This window comes from Dermatophagoides farinae, chromosome 6 (genome assembly GCF_024713945.1).
Source record: "Dermatophagoides farinae isolate YC_2012a chromosome 6, ASM2471394v1, whole genome shotgun sequence".
NCBI classification, from domain to species: domain Eukaryota; kingdom Metazoa; phylum Arthropoda; class Arachnida; order Sarcoptiformes; family Pyroglyphidae; genus Dermatophagoides; species Dermatophagoides farinae.
Window position 1 is genome coordinate 4,028,472 of NC_134682.1, and position 16,582 is coordinate 4,045,053.

General features: G+C 30.2%; 5 protein-coding genes and 2 long non-coding RNA genes across 9 annotated transcripts; 3 read left to right on the forward strand and 4 right to left on the reverse strand.

Annotated features, from left to right (window-relative positions):
* Positions 1–708: 708 nt before the first annotated feature.
* CheA87a (Chemosensory protein A 87a) lies at positions 709–3,682 on the reverse strand. Its single transcript, XM_075732285.1, has 4 exons — positions 3,564–3,682; positions 1,725–3,452; positions 973–1,661; positions 709–919 (listed from the first exon to the last, which is right to left on the reverse strand). Exons 3-4 carry the CDS (start codon positions 1,468–1,470, stop codon positions 800–802), a joined length of 618 nt encoding a protein of 205 aa, XP_075588400.1. The 5' UTR covers positions 1,471–1,661; positions 1,725–3,452; positions 3,564–3,682; the 3' UTR covers positions 709–799.
* A 357-nt stretch (positions 3,683–4,039) lies between these two features.
* LOC142597617 (uncharacterized) lies at positions 4,040–5,323 on the reverse strand. Its single transcript, XR_012832305.1, has 3 exons — positions 4,818–5,323; positions 4,523–4,741; positions 4,040–4,089 (listed from the first exon to the last, which is right to left on the reverse strand). It is a non-coding gene; the product is annotated as an uncharacterized LOC142597617 (long non-coding RNA).
* Positions 5,324–5,395: 72 nt separating this feature from the next.
* LOC124494054 (glucose dehydrogenase [FAD, quinone]) lies at positions 5,396–8,798 on the forward strand. Its single transcript, XM_047057195.2, has 5 exons — positions 5,396–5,835; positions 5,902–6,303; positions 6,395–7,270; positions 7,330–8,536; positions 8,632–8,798. The coding sequence occupies exons 1-4, from the start codon at positions 5,697–5,699 to the stop codon at positions 7,860–7,862; spliced, it is 1,950 nt and encodes a 649-aa protein (XP_046913151.1). The 5' UTR covers positions 5,396–5,696; the 3' UTR covers positions 7,863–8,536; positions 8,632–8,798.
* LOC124493729 (testis-specific serine/threonine-protein kinase 4) lies at positions 8,798–9,689 on the forward strand. The gene is made up of 3 exons (XM_075731856.1): positions 8,798–8,956; positions 9,088–9,629; positions 9,671–9,689. The coding sequence occupies exons 1-3, from the start codon at positions 8,798–8,800 to the stop codon at positions 9,687–9,689; spliced, it is 720 nt and encodes a 239-aa protein (XP_075587971.1).
* LOC124494349 (uncharacterized) lies at positions 9,426–14,193 on the reverse strand. 3 transcript variants are annotated; one of them, XR_012832303.1, is made up of 6 exons: positions 13,206–14,193; positions 12,803–13,142; positions 10,771–12,583; positions 10,370–10,709; positions 9,551–9,808; positions 9,426–9,489 (listed from the first exon to the last, which is right to left on the reverse strand). XR_012832303.1 is itself a non-coding variant. In XM_075732284.1 (6 exons), the coding sequence occupies exons 4-6, from the start codon at positions 11,766–11,768 to the stop codon at positions 10,057–10,059; spliced, it is 1,479 nt and encodes a 492-aa protein (XP_075588399.1). In that variant the 5' UTR covers positions 11,769–12,157; positions 12,221–12,583; positions 12,803–13,142; positions 13,206–14,193; the 3' UTR covers positions 9,894–10,056. The 3 variants fall into 3 exon arrangements, 2 of the variants coding, with proteins under 2 accessions (XP_075588399.1, XP_046913479.2); XM_075732284.1 differs by lacking the exons at positions 9,426–9,489; positions 9,551–9,808 and adding an exon at positions 9,894–10,197 and having other exon boundaries at positions 10,771–12,157; positions 12,221–12,583; XM_047057523.2 differs by lacking the exons at positions 9,426–9,489; positions 9,551–9,808 and adding an exon at positions 9,894–10,197.
* On the forward strand, positions 13,999–14,913 carry LOC142597616 (uncharacterized). The gene is made up of 3 exons (XR_012832304.1): positions 13,999–14,126; positions 14,187–14,626; positions 14,701–14,913. It is a non-coding gene; the product is annotated as an uncharacterized LOC142597616 (long non-coding RNA).
* Positions 14,628–15,965, reverse strand: LOC124493370 (uncharacterized). The gene is made up of 2 exons (XM_047056443.2): positions 15,532–15,965; positions 14,628–15,465 (listed from the first exon to the last, which is right to left on the reverse strand). Exons 1-2 carry the CDS (start codon positions 15,780–15,782, stop codon positions 14,910–14,912), a joined length of 807 nt encoding a protein of 268 aa, XP_046912399.2. The 5' UTR covers positions 15,783–15,965; the 3' UTR covers positions 14,628–14,909.
* Positions 15,966–16,582: the final 617 nt, after the last annotated feature.

Consider the following 16,582-nt stretch of genomic DNA (forward strand, 5'->3'; position numbering starts at 1 on the left):
CATCTATTGGATGCAAAATCTGCAGCAAAGTGTGCTGAGCTAGAACAATGAAAAAAAGCTTTGTCAAAGCTACATACCACAGAATGCGTTTCTTTGGAAGCGACTTCTACTTCTGAGCTGGACGAACTGTTCAGCGGCATTCAAAAGTTTTCCCGCATGCTCAGACACACACACACAACACACACTGAGTAGCTCATACCAAATAGTTAGGTTTGTACTGAAAATAAATAGGAATTTTCGGCTCAGCTTCGCCGCAGTTTACAGACATCCTTAGCCTCTTAAAGAGTAGAAGAGAAGATATACAGATAGACTACAGGCAAAAAACAAAAACAAAAATGAAATTGAAAATGAAGGCTATGGTTGATCAATCAAATTATCGTTATTGATTGATTGGTTAATGAAATTGAGTATTTGATCATCGAACAACAAAGGTGAACAACAGCAACCAATGACTGAATGACCGCTGTAATAAAAAAAAAATAAATCCAAATTTAGAATCTCAATTTTTTTTGTTTGATCGTAGAATAGAAACCACAATCATAATCATAATCATCATCATCATCATCATCGGACAAAAAAAAACTTGATGATGCCCGAAATGGTAATGGTCATCAAAATTACAACCCAATGTTGTTGTAATGATTGATTTGTAATTAAATTTTTTTTTGTTTCGTTTTGATTGAATAAATCGTGATCATCATCATATTGTTGTTGTTGTAACTCTTTTGTTTTTATTTATGAAAAAATTTTTCTTTTTTCGTTGTTGTCAAAAGCGAAAGTATTTTTTTTCAATCAATTTTCATGGCTGTTGGTTTGGTTTTTCCACTAATCGTGCATGTAACATTAAACAGGCAAGTAAATTGTCACCAGGTCCAAAATGGCCTGGATTATTGATGATGAATTTTGCATTGTAATCACCCTAATTGAAAAAAAATTTGATTAGTTTTTTTCTGGTCACAAAACAAAACTTACCGATGCCATTTGTGCAAGAAAACCTTTAAATTGTTCAAAAGGAACAGTTACACGGCCATGATTCAATGTAACTCTACCGGCCTGAATTGGACAGCTACAAGGTCGACCAATGTTTTGAAAAAATGGACAAAACAAATCATTGTACCAGGTTTTGAATGAATCACAAACTTTCAATGTACATGATCCAAAAGTTCCATCAATACAGGGCAATGTAATATTATATGGATCGTTATCATAGTTTAATGTTTTATTCACAACGATTGTCATTTCGGCATCCAATGGTAAATCTTCGTTTATTGAAATATCACCAGTAAGATATAATTCTTTTGTTTCCGATAGCACTAATGGTTTTGGTTCGAAATCCAATTTATTAAAACGAATAATTTGGCCACCACAATCTGACCAACGGAAATCATTTGGATTATTTGATTCAATCAATAGATGGCCATGAACAATTGTTATGATGAACGATAATGCGAAAAGAATTTTTGAAATCATTTTTTTTCTTTATGTTGTTGCTGTTGCTTGAGGTAAGAACAAGGATTCGATGCGTGTTTTTGTACTAAAAAAACATCAAAACTTTTCTCATTAAGTTTGATTAGCGATCAATCAATTTAATCGATGAATTTGAGAATTTTGATCATCATCAATTGTTATTTATATCTGCGTGTGTGTTTGTAAAACACTTTCTAGGAAAAAAAAAGAAAAAAAAGATGATATTACCTAAGGTTGTAGAAATAATTATTTGTTACCTTTTTGTACTTATTGATGATGATGATGATTAAAATCTTGGAAATTGATACCCAATTTGTGTGTGTGTGTGTATGTGTGTGGTTTTGCCAGAAAAACAAACTAATCATTAAGCATTTTGATCAAATTATCCTTTTTTTGTCTTCTTCTTCTTGACATGGTATGAAAATAATCAAACTGACGGAAACGTGACGAACCAAATCTCTGTGTGTGTGTGTGTGTGTGTGTGTGTGAATGCTTGAATCCAATAATCGATTATATCGAAAATCGAATATGATGATCAAAAATTCGGGTCAATAAGACTATCATTTAAAAAAAACAAAAAATTCAATCGAACGATGATGATGATGATAATTATCTTATCCTTGTATCTTCATTCATTGATTTTCGATACGAAAATTATCTTTTTTCAAAAAAATTCTTTGATCTCATTATTAAAAAAAAAATGAAATCAAAAGTTTCTCTAATTATTGCAAAAAAAATAATCAATATTTTCAATCTTTTCAAAAATTTCAATTTCCATGATTATGACGATGACAATGAGTTTGATTGATCGATACATGAGTGAATGAAACAATTGTGTGTGTGTGTCTGTGTACTATGATGATTATCGTATCATCATCATAGTTAACAAGAGAAAATGATAATGATGAGTATTTCAATCAACCACCAGAAAAAAAACCATCACCTCATTTTACTATTATAATCATCATCATCATCATCATTTTGAGAAAAAATAATGATAACTATGGATTGGTGATGATGATGATGATCTTTAATAATAGACTTTTTTTTTGTCTGATGGTTACTTAGTCATTCACTTAGCCATACATCGAGAGAGAGAAAGATGGCTGATACAATCTTGAAATCTTCTTTTAAACATATCGGAATGATGATTGACATGATGATTGGCTCGTTTATAATAAACACATGGATAGGGGTTTCTTTTTTCATCTTGAATTCACCCAAAATGTTGTTCATTCATTCATTCATATTGAAAATGAAAACGGATTCAAATTGCTCCCAAAAAAAAAAAAAAAAAAGATCCCTCATCATCATCATCATATAAATGAATAGCCGATCCCAAATGACCAGAAGCACTATTGAAAAAAAACAAGAAAAAAAAACTTTTTTTAGTATTAAAAAAAAATTAAATATGAAACCATTATCCCCAAACTATTGTTTCGAAAAACAAAACAAAACAAAAAAAAATCTTTATGTCCGATAATTTTTTTAATGCCAATAGATTATTATATGGTTTTTTCTTGCTTGCTTGTTTTTTTTTCTTGGCATCCATGATTTTGAACAATAAATAAATTGGATTGGATGATGCCCAGTTCAATAAAGATGATAATGACGATGATGAACATTCTTTTAGACATGACCTTTTTTTCATTTCCACTCATTATTATTTTTTTTTTTCATTGCTTTACCATTGACCGAAATTTGTATCGACTTTTTTTTTCTTTCATCAGCGAATGTGCCATTAATGTAATCAACGTCATCGTTGTTTGATAAATTTAGATTCAAAAAAAAAAAAAAAAAATGAAAAAAAAGATTTCCCTCATCATACGATATCAAAGATGAGGATAAAAACGATTGATTTTTTTTCCCAAATGAATTTGAATGTCAATTAATTTTGTAAAATTTTTTTTTGTTCGTATTTTTACAATCCTCGACAAACATAATCACATTAGCCTGGAGGTATTATCTGTGATGAACCTATGTACCTGCAGGTGAGATATAAAGAAATTTAAAAAAAAATAAATAAACAAGAAAAAAGATCATGTCACGAAATTGGTAAGAAATAAAACTTGAACTTTAAACCTGATAATATATACTATTCACATTGCAGATTTAATCCAAATTGATCCATTTCCATTATCGCTCTGTGTCAGCTTGAATTTATTCCCGATGGCAACCACTGACATCCAATGACAATGAATGAAAAATGTAATTTTTCATATTCGTCCATTCCATTTCACTAATTCTTTTGTCACGAAAAGAAAAAAAAACAAACAGGAACATACATTCAACATATTCGAATCCGGACACATTCCGCATACAATTGAAATTAAATCAAAAAAAAAAAAAAAAAAAATTCAATAGCCAACATGTGTCATGGTTGAGCAACGATACCGGGACATGTGTTATTCATCCGTTTATTTTGTGTGTGTGTTTAGTTGTTTATTTAGATGATGATCATCATCATCAAAACAAAAAAAAACAAATAAAGAAAAAAAAGGAAAAAAAATATCAGACAAAAAAAAATTTATAAACAAAAAAAAAAAAAAATAAACTTACCAACATTATATTCATATTCAATTCAATTGGCCAATTCAATTATTCGATGTAGAATGATGGTGGCTTTACAAAAGTATAAAAATTGAATACAATTAGCGTGAATGAAAAAATAAAAAACAAAAAATTGTATATAAACCATGGACACCTGTAGTGTTTGTTTGTTTGTTGTGTGTGTGTGTGTGTGTGTGTGTGAATAACACTCCTCTTATTTTTTTTTCTTGTTATTCGGTTATTTAGCATCTTTTTAGGTAAAAAGAAATTATTTTTCACATTCATTTTCTCAAAGTTGTTTTTTTTTGGCTTTTATCGCTGTTGTTGTTGTTGTTGTTGTCATTGTCGTCGATTATCATACATATCCTACATATGGTGATTATGATTATTTTTGAATCTGTGTGTGTGTGTATATGTCTTACGGCATTTCAAATGCAAAATTATCTTCCCCCCCCATTACATTTCGAAGGAGTAAAATGGAAAAAAAAATCTGGAAGTCACTAACCTAGCCAATGATGATTGTGATGTGATGATTATGATGATGATAATCAGGGTCGAATTAAAAGTTGGACATGATGATGAAAAAAAAAAATCTTGGTCAACATTATTTACTGAGAAAAAAAAACCAAAAATCTTGATAAGGGAATTTTATTTTTTCTTCTTCTTATTTAACCAGTGGTCCACAATCTCCGTTTAAAAGCATGTATAGTTCAGGATTTGAAAACTAAATTTGTCGAGTAATAATAATCATCATCATCAGTATATGATTGGCAGTAAAACAACGGAGAAAAAAAACTTACTTGAAGATGATAATGTGATTGAGAGAAAGTTTTTTTTTCTTCTAATGTTTAAATGGTGGCCCAGAAATAAAGAAATTTTATTTTTTTTTTTTGGACTTTTTGAGATTTAAAGAGAATTGAATTGATATCATTCACACGGCCAAACAAGCGAGAGAGAGAGAGAAATGGTCAACATGGACTTGGACATGGACATTGGTCGATGATGATGATGATGAAGAAGAGAAAATATTTCATATTCGTTCTCTCTTCCATTATATTTTATCTACATGTCTGGTCCTCAGGTATCATCAAATTTCGATACGATTTTTTTTTCGATTCAAACATTTTGGATTTTCACTTTCATCATTTATTTATTTATTTATTTATTTTTTTTTCATTCGAAACATTGTTGTTGGCCATCGATGCATATGATTTTGTTTTTTACTTTTGTTTTCAATATTACGGATATTCCGACCGATCGGTTGACCGTTATGATTCATCAGATAAAATTGTTGACAAAAAAAAAAACAAAAAAAATTGAATTGACATTCGAAAATAATACGAATGTTTCACAAACACACACACATAACACGCGCTAGTGTTTGTTCATAAATAAAGTGTCATATACTGAAAATATTCGATTCTAATATATTTCCGTACGAATAAAATAATGTCGTAATTCATTTTGTTTTGTTTTGTTTCTGAAAAAAATTTAAAAAATTTTAAATTTCAACAATCTATACTACGTCATTTTTTTGTTGTAAACTAATCATCATCAGTAGTAACATCAATGAATTGATTGATTTTCATCCATTGTTTCATCATCTGATTTTTTTTTGTTTCTTTTTTTTTAATATTGCATTGTCAAAACAAAACGAAAAAAAACCGAAAAAATCGGCCATGTTGACTAGTATATTGAAATTGAATGCAGCAATACCGGCACTGTTACCGGTATTCATGTTTATGTATGTACATAGAATGCGGCATGAAACACCATTTGTTCGTGAAGAATTCCTACGTGAATATGATTATATTGTTGGTAAGTTGATGATTTTTTTTTAATTTCATTGCATTGAATTATTCAAAACGATTTTTTTTTCTAAAGTTGGAGCCGGTTCAGCCGGTCCTGTCGTTGCGAATCGTCTATCGGAAAATCCTCGAATGAAAGTATTACTTTTAGAAGCTGGTGGCCATGAAATTTATCAAACAGAAATTCCCGTTCTTGCAGCACGATTACAGCTTTCAGAATTTGATTGGCAATATAAAACTGAACCACAAAAATATGCCTGTCAAGGAATGATTGAAAATCGTTCAAATTGGCCAAGAGGAAAAATTCTCGGTGGTTGTTCATCTATTAATTATATGCTTTATATACGTGGTAATATTAAAGATTATGATCTATGGGAACAATGGGGTAATTATGGCTGGGGCTGGAAAGATGTTTTCTATTATTTCATCAAATCCGAAGATAATCGTGATCCGGCCATTCTGAAGAATGGATATCATGGTATTATTAATATTTATTCGAATATTTATGTGCTGCTATTTTCACTTTATTCGATTTTATCGATTTTATATATTTCCATTTTCAATCGTAGGATTCAATGGCCCATTAACCGTATCGACACCACATTATACAACGGCAATCGGTGGTGCATTTCTTGAAGCTGGAAAAAATTATGGCTTTCCAAACATTGATGTCAATGGTCCAAGACAGACCGGATTTGCCATACCACAAGGGACGGTTCGTCGTGGTGCACGTTGTTCAACATCTAAAGCATTTATCAGGGATTTTCGTGAACGTGAAAATTTTCATACAGTGATCTATGCTCATGTAACACGAATACTGTTCAATGAACATAAACGTGCCATTGCCGTTAAATTTGATCGAAAAGGCCTGGATTATATCGTATATGCACGACGTGAAATTATTCTATCAGCCGGTGCTATTAATTCACCACAATTATTGATGCTATCAGGTATTGGGCCACGTTGGGATCTTGAACAACTCGGTATACCGGTCATTTCAGATCTACCGGGTGTTGGTGAAAATCTTCAGGATCATATCGGTGTCGGTGGTATGCAATTTCATATTGATGCACCTGTTTCTGTTGTACAGCCTCGAATGTATGTTGCTAAATCATTTACACAATGGATTGCTTTGGGTATCGGTCCATTAACTATGTTGGGCGGTTTAGATGGTCTTGGATTTATCAGTACTAAATATGCAAATGCAAGTGATGATTGGCCCGATGTTGAACTACATTTCATACCCTCATGTCCATCATCAGATGGCGGCGAATCTGTTCGTAAGGCAATGAATCTTAAGAATGAATTATTTCAAAAAATTTATGAACCATTTCTTTACGATGATTCATTTGCTTATTATCCGGTACTATTAAGACCTCGTTCAGTCGGATGGATGAAACTTCGTTCGGCCAATCCTTATGATCAACCAATCATTCAGCCAAATTGTAAGTTTTAAATGATAATTATATTCAAAATGATTGTCTAATGCGAATCTCTTGTGTAGATTTCAAAGATCCATACGATGTTAAAGTATTGGTTGATTCGTTGAAACTTAGCCTTAAGATGGCTTTATCGAAACCGTTTCAAAAATTCAACGTAAGACCATGGTCAAGAAAATGGTATGGTTGTGAAAAATATCGTTGGTTTAGTGATGAATACTTTGAATGCTTAACACGATCATATTCGGCTACAATTTATCATCCAGTCGGTACAGCTAAAATGGGCCCACCAGATGATCCGATGGCCGTAGTTGATCCACAACTTCGTGTTTACGGTGTAAAAGGATTACGTGTCATTGATGGATCAATAATGCCAAAGATTGTTTCAGGCAATACCAATGCACCGATCATAATGATTGGTGAAAAAGGTGCCGATCTAATCAAAGGTCATTTATATCCACCGGTCAATGTTCGGCCAGGATATGCACCAATACCGGAATATTTAAAAAATCCTGAAACCGAAAAGAATGCTGTCGGTGGTCCATTAAGTAAAATTGGACATTTATTTGGAAAATTTAATTTTCTAAAATTTGGCTAACAAAAACAATGAAAAAAAATGAAGAAGAAAACATCTTCAAACATCATGTGTACCTACTGTGTGGTGTGTATGTGTTCTGCCTTAATGATTTCATTTAACACATCTTCACACAAGAAAAACAACAACAACATAAAAAACCCACACAAACAACGACGACATTGATGAAAATGATTATCAATTTTAATTCTTCAAGGTAAATGGCTTAATAACGTATGTCAACTATTAATATAATATGATATGACGATGAATTTTAAACAAAATTTCTCGCGTAAACATCCTGGCTAACTGGTTCAACTGGCAATAAGTTTTATTTATAAAACGTCATTGAATTTCTTAACGAACTTTGATCTTTTGGAAAGTTAATAATGTTGTTGGATTTTCAAAAAAAAAAAACAAAAATTGGTCATCAAGTCTAGTCGCTGTAAATCCTGTTTAAACTTTTTCTCCCTTCGTGTATTTCAAACGTCCCAATTAATTTCTCATCACAAATCGTCAGAAATGTGTGTGTGTGTGCCGAATAACAAATATGAACTACTTTTTATCCGCTGTCTTTTACTCCTCCCTGGTTATCATCATCATCATCATTATGGATGTTAAAAATATTGCCGATTTTTATCACCGATTCCTAATTGGTTCAATAACAAGCAGATAAAATTATATATAATAGCTTTCGGGTAAGTTTTTCTTTTTCTTTTTTTTTTTTTTTTTTTTTTTGTTCGAATAACAATTAATTATTCATTTTTTTTTCTTGTTGAAAACAATTTTTTAGAAATCTAATAATTTTAAAATGAAATTTAATAATAATAATAACAACAACAACAACAATTATCAGTAGATTGGTTTAAATAGACGATATTAATGACAATGATTTGGGTCGATTTTTCTTTGATATTTGGTTTGGAATTAAATTGAATTTTTGTTTTATAATTTTACAAATGGCCACTGCTTCGAATACTAATGCAGCAGCAGCACCAAATATGGTATCGGGTAGTGATAAAAAAGATGAGATTGATATTGATCCAAAATCAAAAGCTGTATTCTATAAAAAAGGCTATGAAATTCTAGCTAAAATTGGTAGCGGTGCATTTGGACAGGTAAGTGTTTGAAAAGAGAGAGAGAGAGAGAGAGAGAGAGAGAGAGAGAGAAACATTCATTAATTTAACGTTGGTTGATTAATCATTGATTTTTTTTTTGATTTTTTTTATGATTAATGAATAAACATCAGGTATATCATGCACGTAATTTTAAAAATGATATCGATTGTGCCGTCAAAGTATTGGATCTGAACGCAATGTCGAAAAAAGTTTGTGAAAAATTTTTACCACGTGAATTGTCAGCATTGATGGAAGTAAAACATCCGTATGCAATACGTGTATATGATATAATTCGTTCGAATCATCGTATCTATATATTTATGGAATTTGCCGGCAATGGTGATCTTACGTCATATGTAAAAAAGAATAAATGTCTGAAAGAGCCATTGGCTTGTTTATGGTTCACACAAGTATCTGAAGCCGTCAATTATCTACATACAGAAATTCATATGGCACATAGAGATATAAAATTGGATAATATTTTATTGGATAAAAATTTCAATTGTAAATTAACTGATTTTGGTTTCGTCGATCTGATCATGGATGATACAGATATTAATGAAGTTATTAGTCAAACATTTTGTGGTACATTACCATATTATTCACCACAAATAGCATCGAAAAAAGCATATAATCCATTCAAAGCGGATGTATGGGCCATGGGTATCGTATTGTATGCAATGTTACATAATCGATTTCCATATCATTTTAAAGATGTGAAAAAAATGGCTAAAGAACAAATGGATTATCCGGCATTTATTAAGTCACGTTTTTCACCGGAATTATCACGACCAGCACAGGATCTATTTCTACTCATATTTAATCCAAATGATTCAATACGAATATCGATGACTGAAGTATTGGCACAAGAATGGATGATGAAAAAAGGCAAATGTGAATGATGATGAAAAAAAATACACACACACACACACAATGCTCTCATTCACGATTCTTATTGAGCAAAAAAAAATTTTTTTTTTCGTAATTTTTTTCTGCTTCATTCAGATCCATATATTTATATATCAAGGTTGATTTTTGAAAATAAAATAAATTTGATTTGATTCGATTTTTTTTTTTTTTTTTTGGTTCTTTTTTTAAACTTAGACCATTCGTGTTACTAGAAAAAATAACGTTATTGTCTGAAATAAAACGGAAATGATTGTATCATTTTGAATAACATTCTCATCGATCAATGTGAAGCCAACTATGTGGCTATTGATTAGATCCAATGTTTGCGTGATCTTATTTTGTTAACAGTGGTATTTTTGATAATTTATGATAATGATGGTATTTTTTTTTTTTTGTAAAAAAATGAAACGTTAAATATGAAATTAATTGTGAGAAAAATAGAAAATGAGAGGCATGCCTCTCAGAAAAAAAAGTGATTTCGTTGCATTAATAATAAATACTCACTTTGAATTTGGTTGACAAATCGATACGATCAAAATGTTTACCCATTAATGAATAATATTGTTTATGGCTAAAATAATTATGTTTGAATAAAGTGGCGGCATTCATTGTTAATGTACCGACGACCAACATTGATTGTATGGTAAATGTAAAAAAGAATATCTTCAATGACATAATAGTTTCGGTCATAATGGTCACATATAATGCATTACAAAACAATGATATATACACCAGAAATGTGAATGATAGATATTTAGACCAAAACTCATTGATCATTCGAATTTCACTATAAAGCTTGGATTGATGGTAAAAATGTCGCCGAAACGGCCTGATCATTAACTTTCTAATGGAAAAAAAGACGTATTTAAAATTCAATCGATATCAATTTTCTGTCATCCACTAACCTTGATCGTGGTTGAAATCTTTCCAAAAATTTTTGATTCAATTTAGATTTTTCAATTAAAATCAAACAGATTATTCGAAAGTAAGCAAATAAATTGGTTGTATATACTAGACCATAATAGGCCCAAATGGCGGTGAAAAATGCCAAATTGAAATTGTAAAATGAATACCAAAAGTATGAATAATTGAATAACCAGAAATTATTTCGATATGGATCAATACTGTATAGGAAAATCGTTGCCATACAAAACAATGTAATTGGCACGGATATCAATACGATTGCTTGCATTCGAAATTCATGTCGTATTTGGCGGCTGATTCGATTGATTGAATTAGAATTTAGACCTAAAGATCGAGCAAAATTTGAATGTCGTTCATATATTTCTAAATGTTTTTGACGAGGTTCTTGACAATAATCATGATAAAGTTGCAATCTACGTTTTGTGTTATCTTCAATGCTCATGAAAGGATCATAAATCTGATGACAATATGATATTAATAAACGAAAGAAATGATAATATTTACGTCTACTGAATATCAATGCAAGATAAAGACATTGTTCGGCACCGAAATGGAGGCCAACCATTTCTGGATGTAAACGATTCGTATGAAGTAGATGAAAAATCGATCCAGTTATTGTCGTTAATATATGTTGATCATTACGAAATAAACACATTAAACCAGATCGAATGAATGCCGTTGTAAACAAAATGAATACAAACAAAAAATTCAAACTTGACAATCTATTTTCATGGCTATTTTGAATTAGCTTGTTGATCTTCATCAAAATAATTCGATTAATGATTATGGGTGGAAATAGAGGTATGACCATTCGAAATGGATAGTTTAACAATCGAATCAAATGATGTAATTTGAAATAATTCCATATTGGATGATCAGTTTTCATATTCGAAACGGATAGATTTCGAATAACTGCCGTCGAACAAATTGATGCCCGTTTCGTTAATGTTCGTATTGCATTTCGAATATTATTCAACATTTTTTATTTTGATTCGTTTTTTTTTCAATTTTTCAAATTTTCAAATTCACTTTTGTTAATTTCACTAATGATAAACTAACTGTATGTATGAAACGAATGACATTTATTATTTTGCAATTGTTTTTCAGATCCATTGGCATTGCTCAAATCTTTGTCACAAATCAATTTTTCGATCCAATTTTTCATTGTCTACTTTATGATATGATTATCGATCTGTTTTTTTTGGTCTCAGTCCAATTTAACTGTGGGAGAATTTGTTTCAGTATTTTGAATATCGATTTAACATCGATTCACGAATCATGATGGATTCAAAAGTGCCATGTCAATTTCACGATTCGAATGTATTTGTGGAAAAGTTTTTTTCCAGAAGAATACCATTGAACAAAAAACTATATGAAAAAAAAAGAAAACGTAAGTTAATTCCGTTCAACATGAAACAGAAAAATTTGTGCCTCAAATGGATTTCGATCGAAGACATTGAATTCTTTTCTCTGAGTGAATTGTGATAATGTTTTGGAGCTTAAAGTTGTAAATTATTTTTTTTTCTTCATTTTTTAGAACAAATTTTCTTTTGGTTACAGATTGTCAACTTTTTTGATCGTTTTTTTTTGCCACTGAATCCAATCGCAAGATTAGTAGTAGTAATGGGCGAGGGAGAAATTGATTAATCGCTCTCATACCATTCGTGTGACCAGAATAAACATTGTTATTGTCTGTAATAATATGAATAGAATTGTATCATTTTGAATGATTTTTCCATCCATCAATGTGAAACCAACTATATGGCTATTGATTAGGTCTAATGTTTGCGTCATCTTGTTTTTAATTTTTTTTCCGTCAAGAAGTAATAAATAATATTTTGATGATCAAATGGAACCAGGTAAATTATATTTCAAAAAAAAAATGAATAGAGTCATTATGATTGTTATTTTTTTCCACGTAACGATTTTTGAATAATGAAACGAAAAATGGAATTAAAAAGGGAAAAATTTCAATTAAAGTGAATATAATAATATGATGTATTGAATACTCACTTTGAATTTGGTTGACAAATCGATACAATCAAAATGTTTACCCATTAAAGAATAATATTTTTTATGGATAAAATAATTATGCTTGAATAAGGTGGCAGCAATAATTGTCAATATACTGACGACCAACATTGATTGTATGGTAAATGTAAAAAAGAATATCTTCAATGACATCAAAGTATCGGTCATAATGGTCACATATAATGCATTACAAAACAATGATATATACACCAGAAATGTGAATGATAAATATTTAGACCAAAATTCATTGATCATTCGAATTTCACAATAAAGCTTGGATTGATGATACAAATGTCGTCGAAACGGCATGATCATTAATTTTCTGGTGGAAAAAAAAGATGTATCAAAAATTCAATCGATATCAATTTTTTTTTCATTCACAAACCTTGATCGTGGTTGAAATCTTTCCAACAATTTTTGATTAAATTTAGATTTTTCAATTAAAATCAAACAGATTATTCGAAAGTAAGCAAATAAATTGGTTGTATATACTAGACCATAATAGGCCCAAATGGCGGTGAAAAATGCCAAATTGAAATTGTAAAATGAATACCAAAAGTATGAATAATTGAATAACCAGAAATTATTTCGATATGGATCAATACTGTATAGGAAAATCGTTGCCATACAAAACAATGTAATTGGCACGGATATCAATACGATTGCTTGCATTCGAAATTCATGTCGTATTTTGCGGCTGATTAGATCGATTGAATTAGAATGTAGACCTAAAGATCGAGCAAAATTTGAATGTCGTTCATATATTTCCAAATGAAAAATTTGTAATCGTCGTTTCTTATTATCTTCAATGTCATAAAAGGATCATAAATCTGATGACAACATGATATTAATAAACGAAAGAAATTATAATATTTTTCGCTGCTGAATATTAATGCCAGGTAAAGACATTGTTCAGCACCGAAATGGAAAGCAACCATTTCTGGATGTAAACGATTCGTATGAAGTAGATGAAAAATCGATCCAGTTATTGTCGTTATTATATGTTGATCATTACGAAATAAACACATTGAACCAGCTCGAATAAATGACGATGTAAACAATGTAAATACAAACAAAAAATTTAAACTTGAAAATCTTTTCACCTGGCTATTCTGAACTAGTCTGTTGATTTTCATCAATGTAATTCGATTTATGATGATGGGTGGAAATAGAGGTATGGCCATTCGAAATGGATAGTTTAACATTCGAATCAAATGATGTAATTTAAAAGAATTCATTTTTGATCGATGATTGATATTCATTTTAGAATTCATTTCTGCAAATGATTTTCGTTTTCAAACACAAGGTTTGTATCACTTTTTGATTGTTATCATTCAATATTTTATACTCGTTTTTTTTCGCTCAGCAAAAATTTAAATTCACTCCAGGAATTTTGTAAATGATGAATGAATAAATGGAAACCAAATTTGACTTTTTTTTGTTTCCAATTCCATTGAATCATAATGATGATGATGATTGATGAATATTTTTGCCTTAATCTATACACACATATGATGAACGAATCTAACTTTTTCATTTTCAATGTTAATTTATGTTTTTGCATTATCGATTCATTTTGTTCACAAACATTGATTCTTGGAAAATGTTTTTGTTTTCTGTTTATTTGAATATATAAATCAACATTTCAACTAATCAATCGCGTAAACCTTGGTTACAATAGATTCATGTCACTGTGTCGTACAATCATCATCATCATCATCATCGAATCATTTGAACCAATCGAAAAGTAAAAGTTTGATCGTAAAATCGAATTTCTCATCAACAATAATTACAAATAACAAAAAAGTTTGTCACACTTTCTTTTTATATTTATTATCTTATTGTTCATAAAAAACATTTATTTTTCCTTCAATATTTAGCTTATTATTATGGTAATAAAAAAAAATGAAATTATATCATCACATGAAAAGCTCCCCCCCCACCGTCACCATCTGAATTTTATGTGAAAAAAAACTTTTTTTTCTGTTTTGTTTTTAAAATTTTCGTCACTATTTTTAGAAATCTATCAATAATTTTTTTTTGTTGGTATGTATGTTATTGTTTTGTTTTGTTTTGTTTTTCGTTTATTTTAAGCTTCTTTAAGCATCTTAATAATGATCGGTATCAATGTTTTGTATTGATGTTGTCCAATAGGTTCATTAGAATCCATAATTGCTTTCAATTCTGTCCATGTTGTTTGGTCATATTTTGCATCACATTTACCAATATCCGATAATTCTTTACACATTAATTCCATATTCTGTCCAACAGCTGCTTCAATCATTTCATTAAAATAATCTGCAGAATCACCACCACAACCAGCTTGAATTGTATCGATAATACATTTACGGAAATAATGTGAACCACAACATCCACCACCTAACCGTAATGATTTGTCTATAGTTGATACACGTTCCATCATCGCGATATGTCGATTTACACAGTTACGAATTGGTGCTGCTTTAGTATCATCATGAAAACATTGAATATGTCTGGCGAATTCGGTTCGTTCACCCGGATCAGCACAACGATGATTAATACCATCGGTAAGATCGGTTATCACTTTGACCAATATAGCTTTAATTGATCCTTTTGCACATTCTTTTGCTTCATCGTTCAAACATTTTAAACCGGATTGTGTATTACTGAAAAATGGTGGAAACAAAGGAAAAAAAAATCATTCAATTCGAATTGTTGGAAAAGAAGCTTACCTGCATAAAGTTTGTACTTCTTGATCATTGGTCGGTATTGGAATCGATGGATTCGAAATAATATCGAATGAATATGCACATTCATCCAATTCTTCAATAGTTCGACATGACCAGCCAACTTTTAACAATGATATGATTATAGCCAATATGGTTATGTATTTCATATTTTCGGGAATTTTTTTTTTCGTTTGAATTTGAAAACAGTGGACGACTACTAGAAAAAAAAATGAATACAATGTCACGGTCATCATCAATTTATATAAGAATTCAACGAGAAAGTACAAATCAATTAATAAGATGATGATGAAGAGAAATTCAAGTTTTCACAAAAAAAAATTTACATTGTTAATGACCATAATTAAAAAAAAAAATGAAAAGATGATGAAAATGGGCAATCGATCAGAAACATTTAATTATTTCAATCATTCGGCTATGAATTCCTTGATACGCCCCCACATTATTTTCATGAATCGAGAAAAGGAACTTTTTTTTCTTTTCAATTTTTTTTTGTTGAAAATCATCATTATTCATTTTTTTTTTGAAACATTTTTTTTTTATTTTGGATAATTATAGATTAAGTTAATCAAAATAAAAACGAAACGCATTTAATGTATTAATTTTTCACCATCATCATCGTTAATCGTTAATAGTTATGGATGTCGATAATAACGTTGCTCTAAACGATGCAATTGTTCTTCGAATTTTTTATCCTGTTCCAATTGTCTACGACGATGATTATTGTATATCTGTTGGATACGTTGTCGTAATTGATTACTGGATGATTTTAATTGTTCAGTAAATCGGTCACATTGTTGTCGAGAATATTCTGGTAATTTTATCGGACCAGTATATGATGACGATGATGATGTTTGATTTTTGGACAATTCTTTTTTAATCAATATTGGAACATGTTTCTGTTGTTTTTGTTTACTAATTGTTGGTGATTGAATTTTCGTTGTTTTAGTAAATAATCCAAACTCTATCTGTGGTAAATGTGTCTTAGGAATAAGACGTTCAAAAATTGATGGCCGTGGTCTTGTTAATGTTGGTT